The sequence below is a fragment of the Patagioenas fasciata genome, chromosome Z (assembly GCF_037038585.1).
Source record: "Patagioenas fasciata isolate bPatFas1 chromosome Z, bPatFas1.hap1, whole genome shotgun sequence".
NCBI lineage: Eukaryota > Metazoa > Chordata > Aves > Columbiformes > Columbidae > Patagioenas > Patagioenas fasciata.
In genome coordinates, this window is record NC_092560.1 from 23,898,528 (window position 1) to 23,913,637 (window position 15,110).

General features: G+C 35.8%; 1 protein-coding gene across 6 annotated transcripts in view; it reads right to left on the minus strand.

The window, feature by feature from the left end:
• KDM4C (lysine demethylase 4C) overlaps positions 1-15,110 on the minus strand; it is a 263,563-nt gene that overhangs the window by 66,872 nt on the left and 181,581 nt on the right. For all 6 annotated transcript variants that reach the window (XM_071802539.1, XM_071802538.1, XM_065860562.2 and 3 more), the window contains exons 16-17: positions 14,973-15,028; positions 11,685-11,793 (exon numbers count right to left, since the gene is read on the minus strand). In XM_071802539.1, coding sequence (XP_071658640.1) covers positions 11,685-11,793; positions 14,973-15,028 — 165 coding nt within the window. The remainder of the gene's footprint in view (positions 1-11,684; positions 11,794-14,972; positions 15,029-15,110) is intronic.

Below are 15,110 nucleotides of genomic sequence, written 5' to 3' on the forward strand. Positions count from 1 at the left end.
AGGCTCAAACCAGAAGACATCTGCAATATAAGTCAAACCTTATTACTCAAAAGAGATCTGGAGTTCCTCCAAAATCACATAAGTGCTGCCAAGCTGCAAGATTCCAGTTCCCCTGTCATTAAAGAACTGGTATTTACTATTGCAGAAGAAAACCAACAAGCTACAGACCAGATGGTTAGCTGAGTATCATAAAGAATCAGAAAATATGAATAATTCTTCTATTTGTCCCACTCCCTTCAGACATCATTTCTGCAGCTAACATGTTGCCTTAATCTTAAAAGATAAGGTAGACAGCTACAATTCTATTAAAGGGATCACAAACGTGAGACACCATGCAAAAGACTAAAAGTTCATGTGTATTAACTCTCCCCCAGGATAAGAAGATGTTTAAAACAAATATTCTAATTGCAATGGCTTCTTTACAGCCCTGTTGAGTCACATTTGCACAAGAACACATCTCCTACTATTGCTCTGATGTCCAAAAGCAGAGGTTTATCTTTCAAATCCAGTTTAGGATATTTTCCACAGCCTCTACTGCCCAGTTTCACAAAGTTGAATTTTATTAGGCAATATGAAGTTGACATATTCATTACTCATTTTATGAACTTTAGAGTACTTTATGTGTGATTTTTGTTATGGCACCTTCAGACACCCCACCCTCTCTGCTAAAAAAACAAACAGTAACACTGTCTGTCCACCAAGAGAACTTTCTGTCATACAGTGTCATTCCATAACACACAGGCTACTGAAGAAATTGAAAGATGATGGAGGCTGCACTGCCATCATTACGATGTTGACATGGTTTTATGACTTATACTTGTCAGAACTGAACAGCATAGTCTCTCAGCTTGCCAAGTGCCCTGCTGTGATAAGGTGCAAGGAATAAGTAAGCTTCTTAAGTTCAGAGCTGACAAGACAGATGTAATTCTTGCTGGTAATGGAAACAAAGCACAGCCGTTCCTGAAGACCACACAGTTAACCATACTGAATCTGCCTAGCAAATGGTCTTGCATCACTATGTACTTAGAAAATGTGCCACTCCTCCAGAGACAAAATGTTGTTCCCTGTTGTATGGAGTAAGTTAAGACATTCACTTACAGTTCAAGCTGTGGATATCTAAGAGGCCCTTCCCTCTTCTGATATTAACAGGATGCAAACCAAAACAGCATGATGAAATAAATGGCTGTTGAAAGAGCACACTGTAAAGAAAGGGAGGACAAATCGCTAGTCTCTAAAAGAACATGCCATTTTTCCAGCCATAAAACTTATCTAAAAACCAGATACCTCATCCTTTCTCTTGGAAACTGTATATACAAAAAGCTCACAGCCAGCCACTTCGGCTCATGGAAAAAGGTAATCCCTGGCAGCAGCTCAGCAATCATTTTTTGCTCTTTAAAATGAACATTAACTTGAGTTACTTCAAGTCCCCAGAATTTGCTGCTCAACTCAACTTACTACTTTCTTCAGCAGCTCCTTACGGATATTATTTCACATAGCAGTCAGCTTCCTAAAGGAAAACTAATATCTGCTCATGTAGACAGGTTCTCAAGCTTCTAGCCTGAACCGGACCTTTTTCACTTGAGGGAACAGCTCTGACAATAAAGTTCCAAGAATCACCACAGCAATGCCTTGTGGCACAAAACTTTAAATGAGAAAACGACAGAAAAAAAGTGGCCTGAAGCACTAAAAATCCAAACTTAACTTCTGAAAGCTAAACATGCTCACCGAACTGAGTTTCCAACTACTTCCAATTATATCCAAATAATTAATTTAGCAATTTTTCATCATTCTATTATTACAACACACTAAGTCCGTAAATCAGCACGCAGCTAAAGTAACAAGCAGGAGGAGCTGGAAGTGACTGTGCAGCTGGAAAGCTATGATCTAATCACTGCACTGAAAGCTGGTGGGACATATTTCATGACTGAAGCCCTGCAATCGATGGTTATAAACTGCTCAGTAGGGACAGGCAAGGAAGGAGGGGTGGGACGGTTGCCCTCTATATAAAAAAAATAGATTAACTGTACAGAGCTGGTTTTGAAGTACAGCAGTGAACCTCATGGCTGGTGCTCACTAGCAGCCACCTGACCAAGGGCACCTGTTGAACTGTTCTTACTTCAAGAGCAGGCAGCGTCCCGCTCACAGCCTCTGGTCCAGCTGGGGGGCTCCAGTCACCCTGACATCTGCTGGAAAAGCAAGCAGTCTAGGAGACTCCTGGAGAGCATCAAAGGTAATTTCTTAATCCAGGTCATAGCCCAACCAGAGGAGAAGCATTACTGGACCTGTTGCTTACCAGCACAGATCTACTAATTGCAGTGGTCAAGACTGGTGGCAGCGTAGGCTGCAGGGATCATGCCCTGGTGGAATCCACAGCCTTGAGGGATAGGAGCCAGATGAAGAGTAATGTCAAGACCTTGAATTTTAGGAGCGTGAACTTCCAGTTGTTTAGAGAATAAGTGAATGGGACCCCTAGGAAACTGTAGTAATTATAGTGATGCTCCAATTTAAAATAGCTAACCTGGACACAGAAATGATACAAGATTATGGAAGAAACCATTTTTCTTTAAAATTTAGTTTTAAAATACCTTGGTTTGGTGTATATTCAGTCGCTATAGAAACAACAAAAGAAACAATAGAAGCAAAGCCAATAAAACTGACTCTAGCTTGTGCATGTGGTGATCAGAGACACGCTTTCCTGAATTACGCTGCCTGCAAATTGTTTTCAGTCTTGATGTCAGGCTTTTTTCTCCCAGTTTTCTAAATCATTACTTAAATTATGCATACATGGGATATATTTAATCCTTGCAAATTACTACATTTACATCAGCAGACATGTTTCTGAACCTTCCATGGTTGTTTTAATTCCCATACTTTTTTTTTATTCTCATAAATACATATATATGTAATTTTCTAAATCAAATGCCTTTCTGCAGGAAATTTCAATATGCAATGGAAACAAAAAATAAGGTTTTAAAACACAATCTAAATATTAATTCCTAAATAAATCCAGTGTCCACCAGCACCTATTACTAATATTCCTGGGGACATATTAATATTCCTGGGGACTCTTAAGAACTTAACGGAATACTGTATCTTCAATATCTTACAGAGATATTCGGCAACATTTTTTCTCAGCAACATAGTAACACCAGTATTCACAAAGAAAGGTAAATTAAGACATAAATTGACTATCAGATATTACAGTGTGTGCAAAGTTCAGATGAATAACCATAGAATAAGATCCCAATAGGGATTATTGGTCCAGTTAGAAGATCTTTCAAATGAATACCAGTAAAAAATTAAGCTTCAATATGAAATACAATCATGAGACCTTTTGTTCTTCTGGATAAAAAGTATTATTGTCCCTATATACTGAAATAATATTTGAAAGTGGACTTTAAAGCATGTAAGCACTTCTGAAAGCTTTATCAGGAGATTTAAATAAATACAAGCCAAAATAAAAGTAAATAAATTCAGCAGTTTTATAATTTTTAAAACAATTAGATTATTATATTTCTTTTTTTTTTTTTTAACTGATGTAAAGTAAATCCATTTAGGTAACTCATGATCCTCATGTTATTCAGTTGCTAATTTATTGCTTTCAAATTTAGAGCTCAGAGAGTTATTCCATGCTTGACAATGTAGAATATTATCTATGAAATGAAATTACTCTTCACTCTCAATCTTATTATTAAATTCAAAACTCAGTATTTAATTTAGCTCTTCAATGACATTCACCTCTGGACAGCTACATGTTTAAATTTAGAGTTAGCTTTCTCATGCACTTGTTGCATTACTGTCCATTTGTTTGTGGACACAAAAATCCCAAACACATGATCTCACCTATACACAAATATATATTGTATAAACACAGACGAACTTCAAAAAATAGACCCGACTCTATTAGACCTACGCATCTTATTATGGACTATTAATCATTCACAACTTTTAAAATGTCAAAAGATTTTTACAGGAAAAATCCATTTTCTTACACATAAAGTCCTCTCTCTGAAAGTAAAAAGAAATTTGGAGAACTGCTCAACATTTGAAACACTCAGCTTTCAGTCTTAATAATAATATGTCCATCTCTTCAGACATTATTTATAGTCATACATATCTACTATTTTCCATATTTTCCAGAAGACTGTATAATATGGTACCACTGCAAGATACAAATTTGACAGTTTGCTGCTCTTTGTAGCACATTATTCTGACATTAAGCACTGTACAGCCAGCAGTGTACATTCTAACATACTTATTAAAAATCTTAAGAACGCTGTGACTAAAGCATGTACACTAAATTGCATATTGCATGATTACAATGAGTGACTGCATTTTGAACAATTATATATTGCAGTAATCAACTACTGCATCATTTTTAGTTTAACTTTTTTTTAAATGAAAAATTGTAATATTTAAGCCATTTCATGAACAGTTCTAAAAAAATTTTGTAACACTTTAAAATCCATCTCAGGATTTCTTGCTCCCATTGCCTGTGAATGTGAACAATGAGTCAGTTAATGCATGACTTTATGTACAGTACAATGATTCTACTCAATTGTCATTCCAGTAATATTTTTGAAAACATTGAAAAATAATCAATACCTCTTTGTATTTGTATAACGACCTGGTATAGATCACTGCAAGTGATTCTTTTTTCTTTCACAAACACAGCTGCAATAAATAGTTCTACTACCTCACTGCAGTTTAACAAATGAATTTAATTACAAACTAGAAAACAGATGGTAAGCAGTGTCCTCAAATGTCTTTAATCTTTTTTTAAGTTTCATATATCATTAAAATAGAATGACAGGCAAGAGCATATTTGCTCATTCTTTTAAAAGCTTATACACATTTTTGCTTTGATCCCATTCTTCAGTGGCATACCACAGAGAAACCTCTGTATTTTCAGAATTGATGTACCTTTCAAAACTATAATCTTTGGCTTTCAAGCTCACTATTATTTGCCTTCAGGTGCAAATTTTTGAAGTGTATATGATCTAAAAAGAACTTTATGGTTTCAGCCATATACTGAAAGGCTTGTAGATCAGTCATCAGTCAGTGTAAATTTCTTTTCAAAATAATGTTCCCTCACTCACAGTACACTTGTGCTTATACTCAGTTCACTTGTCAAATACAAATTTGAGGTCATCAAAAGCTTTAGGGCAACTTCAGCTATTCCAAAACTCATTTTCTACCTCTATTTTGTTGAAGAAATAGGATTTCAAATGTAAAAATAATAGAAAACTCTACAGATAAAGAAACAAAGGCAAATTATGTTTTAGTACAGCCTCGCAGTGGCTGCCTGTAAGGACAACGTCAATACAACATCCAAGCATTTTAAAACACTGAAAATATCAAAAGCAGATAGTGTATTTTGTTATTGATATATATTCCATTCAAAATGAGATTTTACAGTTGACATCTTAAATATATAGGTTTAGCATCAGATGCTAATGATTCTATTTAAATGTTTCTTTTTTAAGAAGTAAAAAATTCACTCACAATATCTGCTGTTCATTATAAGTCACATGTCTGACAAGGGTAAATGATCCTGTTGGTTTGGACTCCTTGGCCATATAATATTAAGTGGTTTTATTTCATTCTAAGTCCTGTATTTTATTAAAATAGAATGACAAACAAGTAAGTACTTATTCTTTCTTTTAAAGGCTGAGCTTATGTCTGAGAGGCCAGTCTGATTTTTTCTTGTCCACACGATTTTAAACACAGCTATAGTTCATATTTATAATTAGAGCTGAGTAATTAGCACTCTTTTGAAAGCAGAGACTATCTAGTTGCTTGGGGAAAAGCTTTTCCCTTCCCAAAGCAAAACCGAGCTTTATGGTTGACTTTGACACATAAAGGAATCCATAGTCAGTTTATTATGACCAAAGCCTCATATATAAAAATAGTCAAGGAAAACAGGTTTTCAAAAAGCGGAACTTTACACCCAAGCTTCTCTTGGAGACTTAAGAACAAACAGAACAAGGCAAAAATAAAATCAATAAAGAAAGCTAGAAACTGAAGCTTTGTCTGCTTTGAGTAAACCATTAAATGCTGTTAAACTGTGTTGGGATGGAAGCTGACAACACACTCATTCATGTCATAAACTTTCCTCCAAATCACACACTTGTTCCAAACCGTCACCAGCTGAAATCCTGCATATAAGTTTAGATAAGATTTTTCATGATTCTCCTCCATACCATCACTTCTCATCAAGTCCAGGCTGGTTTTGAATGTCTCCAGAGAAGGAGACTCCACACCTCCCCTGGGCAGCCTGTTTCAGCATCTGTTACCCTCACTGTGAAGAAGTTTCTTCTCATATTTAAGTGGAACCTCCTGTGTTCCAGTTTGTACCCATTGCCCCTTGTCTTATCATTGGTTGTCACCAAGAAGAGCCTGGCTCCATCTTCCTGACACTCACCCTTTATATATTTGTAAACATTAATAAGGTCACCCCTCAGTCTCCTCTTCTCCAAGCCAAAGAGACCCAGCTCTCTCAGCCTTTCCTCATAAGGGAGATGCTCCAGTCCCTTAATCATCTTCGTTGCTCTGTGCTGGACTCTCTCCAGCAGTTCCCTGTCCTTCTGGAACTGAGGGGCCCAAAACTGGACACAATATTCCAGGTGTGGTCTCACCATGGCAGAGTAGAGGGGCAGGAGAACCTCTCTCGATCTACTAACCACTCCCCTTCTAATACACCCCAGGATGCCATTGGCCTTCCTGGCCACAAGGGCACAGTGCTGGCCAGGGCAGTGTCTAGCTGGTCATCCTGCTGTCCACCAGGACCCCCAGGTCCCTTTCCCCTACACTGCTCTCTAATAGGTCATTCCCCAACTTATACTGGAACCTGGGTTTGTTTCTGCCCAAATGTAAGACTCTACACTTTCCCTTGTTATATTCCATTAAATTTTTCCCCGCTCAACTCTCCAGCCCGTCCAGGTCTCAATGGATGGCAGCACAGCCTTCTGGCGTGTCAGCCACTCCTCCCAGCTTAGTGTCATCAGCAAACCTGCCGACAGTGCACTCTATTCCTTCATCCAAGTCGTTGATGAATATATTGAATAGTACTGGTCCCAGTACTGACCCTTGAGGCACTCCACTAGATACAGGTCTCCAACTAGACACTGCCCCATTGACCATGACTCTCTGGCTTCTTTCCTTCAGCCAGATCACAGTCCACCTCACTACCCGATCATTCAGACCACACTTCCTCAGTTTAGCAGAGAGGATGCTGTGGGAGACTGTGTCAAGTGCTTTACTAAAGTCAAGGTAGACCACATCTACTGCTTTGTCATCATCTGTGCAACTCATTATGTTCTCATAAAAGGCTATGAGGTTGGTTAAGTTTTTCTCACTTGCTCATATGTCTGCTGTTAAACTTGGAGACAACTAGAGACCACCTGAACTGACTGCCAAGCAGCTAGCACACTATATTTTATCTAAAACATTGTTCTAATATGTGTAATATGGTAAGGTATATCCCTCCAGCTATTTTATTTTAGAACCTGTGCATAAACATCCAAATTCAATGTATTTGTTTCCTAGCTTGATAATCACAAATTGTCATTCCACGTGGCTACTGGAACTCAAAGTGTCTGATGGAGGAATCCAGGCTGAATCTAAAACAGAGGAAGGAAGGCTAACTCTCTGACAAAAGAGACCCCGACAATCTTATTTTCCCATTCATGTAAGTTTCAAAAAAGATAAAAAGTTTAGTTGCAGAGAGGTAAAGTGGAGAAACCTACAGGTTATAGCATCTTCGTGGAATGCTCTCTGTGCTGATGTACCCTGGAAGGTCTTTTGCTTTCACATGAAAAATCAACTAGAGCCCATCCCCATCGATATCACGGGTGTACAACTGTAAAATGTAAGTGATCATACACCCTGTTTTATTTCAACAGAGAATGTGTCACATCCTTTTCTTTCACATTCATCTGTGAAAGACAAAGCATCAAAATCTTCTGTAAGTATTGATTTAGATGGTTTTCATCCACTAGCATTAAGGAATAATTTTCAAGAGAATTAATTTTTAATTAACATTTCACTGTGTCATGTAAATTTTCAGCAGCGATGGAACATGACACATAAGCCATTGATAAAATCTAGGGAAATATGAAAACATTTTGGCATTCTATGAAATCCCACTAGCCTGCAAACATGAAACAGTTGCATAAAACAATTTTAAAGCTATGAGCTACTGTCAGCATAATACAAATATTGATTTTCACTCTGGAAGAAATGAGTATATACTGAATATTTAATAATGGAAACATTGATAAGAAACACAGTGATTTCGACCCATAATGTTTAGTGAATTAAAGCTATTCAACAGCAATCCGTATAAGTACTAGCTAAGCAATATAAAACAGCCTACCAATATGTTCATGTTTGCACAGATGTTATTTAATTTGTCAAAAATAAAACATGGGCTTTTTTATTTCTTTTAATATTCCTTTGTAGATACATTAAATAAAATGTCAGCTCAGCCTCTACAGACCTCTGAAAACATGAAGAGTGGGAAGGAAGAAAGAAGGACGGGAGGGAGGAAGGTGAAGGATGGGGATATAATGAGAAATGTATAAAACAACTAGAACTATTTGCTCCTACATTGTAAGATCTAGTTCTGGTTTGACTGCATGTTAGAATGTAATCTAACTGTTTATATCTGGTTTACATTGTTTTCTGCTCATTTAAAAAAATGAATAAAACACACCCCAAATTTTACGAAGGAAAGATTGCATAGTAGGATAGCCCACATTTATTAGTTATCCCATTCTTTAACATGAACAGCACTATAATGTAGGCCCAAAAATGTATCTTTTGAAAAAATTATTGCTTACAAAGGCTTAATATGAACAATGTACAAAACCTGCTTTTGCTTATACATGGTACACTCTCTGGCTTTGAATGATGGAGGCTGATGAACAAAGACACCCCAAACTGCTGAGAAGTAGGAACTGGCTGCTGAACAGTGCTGGCAATCCCTATAATTTCTAAGAGGAAAACTGGCCCAAATGAACTGCTCACAGATTCTCAGAGTTAACATCAGCATGAATCACTCAGTATGCTTTTACAGAAGTTAACAGCAAGACAGATGGTATCAACTGTCTACTATACAGTATATCATAAAGGAGAGGAATGAAAGAATGGAAGTGGAGCCAAGAGGATGGAAGAAGGGACAGGAATTCCTAGAGAAAAAAACAGAATTAATTTGGATGTAATTTCTGGAGTTCCCCCAAGGCAAAGAACGGATATGAGAGCATAACTGTTATTCTGTAGCACCAACAGTCAGGAAGTTAAGACTAACATAAGGATCATATTTGATTTGAGCATGATGTGGTGTATATACACAAGGTTATTGACAGCGACCTCTTCAGAGAAGTAGGAACACCATGTTTCAATAAACAAGAGAAACTATTTACAGGAAGTATGTAATACACAGGGCTTTAGAGAAAATACAAAGTATCAATGCAATTCCATTTAATATATATATTTTTTAAGTTTGTGGGGGGTTTTTGGTTGGTTGGTTTGTTCCGTTTTTTAAACACAGAATACCAAAATGTTATTCAGGAGACTTAGTTTAGCTAGGTTATTCAGGATGAGCAGAGTAGTGTAAAATCATCAGATACAGCAACTTATTTGAAACAAGAGCCAACACTCAAAAGCATATAGACTGCTGGTGGTTTTAGAGCAGGTTTTTCTCTGCTCTTTTAACCCAAGGAGCAGCATATTATTGGTCTATTGATATTAAATCATTGTAAAGCCTTTTGAAATGGTCAAAATGTCTACTTCTCTTAAATTAGTGTCGGTCTAGCTATTTAATTATAAATTCAATGTCAGAAACTAGGTCATGGAAAAGTAAGGTTTAATGATCCAAACTAGGATTACAGCATTTCCTTACCTCACAGCAAGGCTGTCTGCCACCCACAGCAATGCTACATTTATGGCTGTTATAAAGTACCCTGCCTCTCATTTTTATTGTATTCAGCTGAGTTCCTTCATCATAACATTCATTGCACTCAAATATACAAACTCTTTTACCTTAAAAATAGCGTTAAGGAAAGCAAGTACTATACTTCTGAACTTTCAGGGATTCACAGGAGATCAAAAGAGTATATACAGCTTAATACAATCTGCAGTGCTTCAACGCCATTTTACATTGAAGAAGGCTTCAAGAACTGAAAAAGCACTAAGGACTATAAGCAATCTTCTATCAACTGAAGGAAAGAATATAAGAAAAAGCTCTCAGTTGGAAATAACTGATTAACATAATTGCTTCAAATTCCACAGAAATGACCTAGGAATTGTAAATCATGTCATTTGACAAATTTTGGCTTTATACCAATAATTCAAAATTAATTCAAGACTTTTCCAAAAGGTTCCTTTTACTCTTACACAGTTCAAGTCATGGACAGCTCAAAGAATTAATTTCAACATCTGGTAAATCAGATAGTTCTGTTCCGTTTTCAACCGCCGAATTAAAAATTTCCAACCAGAAACATGTCTGTGCCTGTTTTAGATCCTCAAAAAATAAGATTAAGCATATTAATTTCAGTGCTTCTACCGGTCTTAATTTCAGATTAGGCAGAACATTTTTCATTTTTTATAATTAGTCAGATATACTCTTTAGAAATGCATTTTACATTATTTTTAAAAAGGATGTGAAAAATAAAATTTTAAAATTTTTGAACAAAAATTTAGAAAGGATTACTACTTGAAGGACACACTGTCAATTTAAACCACTCAAAGATACAATTCAACATTTAGAACTATAGCTAAAAATACAAATAATAATGAATGAAATGAAAATGTAATGAGAAGTTTAATAGTTCAAATGAGCAAGTATAAGGTCAGGTAGACCAAGAACCACTTTGGACATAGTATGACGCAGATCCAGAAAATTGATGATACCTTTTCCCTAAGATTTTGAATGGACCACTGAGCAATTTCTATCAGATGACATCACAGTGATCCACATGCTGACAAATTAAGTAATTCTCACCTAATGCAGCAAGGAAAATACTCTTATATTGCACTTATGCATATTGTCTGCATCTATATGTCAACCTTCTTGAATGTCACTGTTATTCTATTTGTAACACAGGGTGCAACTGTTAGTAATTATGTACTTCTATTTATGTTTTCCATCAGCTTTAGAAATTCCTCACGAAACAGCATTTTTTCATCCAAGATAACATGTGATCCGTTTTGTGTACATTTTTCAATGCCCAGATGGTAGAGTTACCACCTAACAAACAGATCATACATCCTTTTACTGTCATAAATGACTCCTTGCGGCAAAAATACATAATGAAAAGACCACACAGACAGACTGTGTGATATGCCCAGTTTGTTTGGGTTTCAACATTTTCATCACCAATACAGTTCCAAAATGGAAGTTTTCACACTGGTCAAGTTTGTTATCTTCTTTTGGAGAAGGGTAGATTAAGACTCCTTTTAATAAACTACCAAACGCTGTTACCAGTGTTAATGAATTGCTATTACATTTCAAAAATCCCATCTTGATAAAACCCTGGTTATTTATTCCTTAACTTAAACATAGCCTACTGCTTTGTACCTGGCAATAATCATCACAATTAAGATTTTTAATACATTTCAAATATTAAAACACCTTAATAATAGCAAAGAATATATGAAGCATATATGAATATACTACTCACCAATTTTAATCTTTGCAAAGGTATTCTGCTAGTGTCTATCGGTGTACGTTCTGTCACATTACCAAATCTGACTTCTGGGATGGCAATTGCACATATTACATGTGCCCACCTGTGAAAAGCGGCAAGTCAAGAATATCACCAAAAAACCCACAGAAATACAAGTGTTTAAGATGTTTTGTTATTTTTTGTGTGGTTAGTTTTTCAAAGTCAACCATCTCTAGATACTTCCTTCTTAGCATTTTATAAGCTTCTCTGAAACATATTTTAAAAACCTTAAAACATTACTACTTTGTGTAAATATTATTTTAAACTGAGGTTTTCTTACAATATTTTTTAAGCATCTTTCGTGTTCAATTTTTTAAGTGCAAAGGTTTTGTTGTCATGCTAGCCAAGTGCATATGTAAAGACCACACTATTTGATTAGTGTGCAATTTATAACCTACGACATTTTAACATTACTCAGATTAAAATTACTCAGACCTGAGTAACTTTTTTTAGGCAACACACATGATCACAATCAGTCATACATCTACCAAAGCATAAAACAAAGTACAATATCAAGACCATCTGTTCACAGACACAAAGGAATAGAAGCGGCAAACTGATCAGGCTATCACTGCAATGCCAACATGAACTCGATCCCCTTTGGCAGTGAAAGCACCTGTCGAGTGTCTAGAATCAGTTCTACATAAAAGACTTCAGTGCAACTTCAGGAAACTTGTCAGGTATGTCGAGATGATGCTATATGGTTCTTGTACTCATCAGAAAGTGCTCCTCTATCCTCCAAATGCTGGTTCAAGACATAAATCTCAAAATAAGCTAAATAAAACTCAATAAAGTCTGAAATTAGTATTAGAAGTGTATATTATATGATGTAAAAGAGAAGCTAATGACATTTTTTTAACAAATATTAGCCTTCTGAGATTACTTCTACAATGTTTTCTGGGGTAGACAACTTGGAAATCTGAAGAAAGGGAAACATTTCCACACCTTGACTCATATTTGCTGTATTCTCAGCCTTTCATTGTACGTCATTACCACATTTACTCTTTTTTGTAAGCCCTGAATGCTTGCCTCATTCCACTTCCTGTAGATGTCCAGAAACACACATCACATGAGCATCTCAGCAGACTAACATGAATAGTGGCTGGAGCTAAGAGACAGAGTGTGATGCAGCAGAACAGAAATAATTTCTCTGCAATAGAGTGGTGCTATTCCAATAACTCATCTTTGACAAAAGTATCTGGAAAAGTATAACATCACATATAGGGACTAAACAAACCGCTGTCATGGGACATTGTGGTTGTATCGGCCAAAGTGTGAAATAAAAGCTGTATGTAAAGATGACATATCAGTTAGCAAGTTACACAGTTTAACCCAAATGAAAGCACATAAAGCTTGCAGATCTCTTATTATAGTCACAGCGAGACTTTTTTCTGTAAGTTAGAATATAAACTATTACATTCCAACTTACAGAAAAAAGTCTCACTTTGAGACCTTTTTCTTTTTAACTATAAATGACAACCTTCTTTTAATTGCTGCCTGCCTGCAAAACTACAGTGTCTTACCATCTAAGCTTTATGGGACAGTAATGCTATAAATAAAATCCCTCTCCAATAAATCTTCACTCAAGTCTTTATACTCTGACAACTCTCAGCCTAACAGGACTCAAAACAATTGCTTTGTTCTGCTGAAAAATAAGGAATCTCAGCTCTCCTTTATGGCAAATTGTTACCCCCACCTCCTGCCCTGTTTGATTCATTAGCTTTTAAATCTAAGTAATGTTATGTTCATCCTGAATCTCTAATCATTATGTGAAAGGGAAAGTAGAAGGGAAGGAAATGCACATCTTAGATTTTATACTTTTTGGAGAAAAAATACGTAATTGAAACATACACTTCCAAAAACTCTCAGAATTTTGGAATTATAGCTAATGCTGATAGAGAGATGGAAGAATAAACGATGTGTAGCAACTGTAAGGTGTTACAGAATCAGAAAAGCAAGAGTAGAACTACTGTTACACAACTCTCGTTTCATAAATCCATAACAGAAACCCACAGAGGGATATAAAGCAAAACCAAAGATTATAGGTATGCAGAGAGTCACTTTCTACAAACCACTGTGGATTATTTTTTATTAATAAATCTTATTAAACATTTCTAGAGCATTTTAATTGCTCTATAGAAAAGGTGTACGTATTTTCAAAGATGCAACTTACAATCTTTCAGCAGCAAATATCAAAAGGGCATGATAAATTCTGAGATAATGCATTTTTCATATTCTTTTTTTTTTTTTTCTTTTTTTGGTAAGGAAAGCAAGTGGCAAATTCAGGGGACTTCAAAACAGAGCCAAAAAGCAACTGAGTACCTTCATGTATTGGTCAAAACCTCCAGTAAAAGAGTTACAATATTAATGCTTTCTGAAGGTAAGATCTAGCCTGTGAGTTTCATGTAAAACCTCTTCCTAACTGCACAGTTTAAAAGGGCCATGGAACCAATTGAAAATCACTGATAAATAAACTGTTGCCTGGTAAGTGGAAGAGAATGTTACAGCTAGATCATCTCTTGGCACTACATTCCGAAGCGTTAAAGAAAGAGAGCTACATGATACTGCTAAGTTACTAAAATAATTGAATTAATCATGAGAACATTCAAAATGCATAAAGACTGTTACACTACTGGGCTTGAAAAAATATTAAACTGCAACATTATCCATTTTATCTTTTAGGGTTACTCGCTATAGTGCTCTGTCACCCAAATACAGAGAAAAATACTGAGGCTGTTAATAGCATGATATTAGCAACAGTATCATTTTCAAAAGTTTATATGTGCATTTAAAAAAACAAAGCAAAAAACTTTAAAATGTAGAATTATCATAATATGACTCAAATTAATTAAAAATATTGTTTCTAGAAGTTCAAAGGTAATATATTAATGTATTCAGTTCTGTAATCACAAATTTCCAGAACCTAAGAAGAAAATACACTTCGCTGTTTGATAAGACTTGCCTATGCAAACAATGACAAATGAGCTCTCATTTACTTTCTTTACACCAAGGCCAGCAGCATAGAATTTGGAACAAGTAGGCGTGTGCGAATAGTAAAACAAACGTACATTTTAGCATCTAATTATTGCACAAAATTCCAGTGGCACATTTCAACAGGAATAATTTTACTTCTACAATGATTCAGCTTAAAGGGACATTGCCATGTAATGAGGTTTAAAAATGGTCTGTACATGGGAATGGATTTGGAATGAAGTTGAAAACAAGCACATATGTATTACTTACTTCTTGTCAGTAGTTTGCTTTAATGCACCACCTCTCAAATTGCAGAGACAACATTCCTAAAAACAAAGACAGTGTAGGAAAAAAGTGAACTTTATTGACTGGTTACCACTCAGTTTTTATTCAACTCATCTTAAGGAT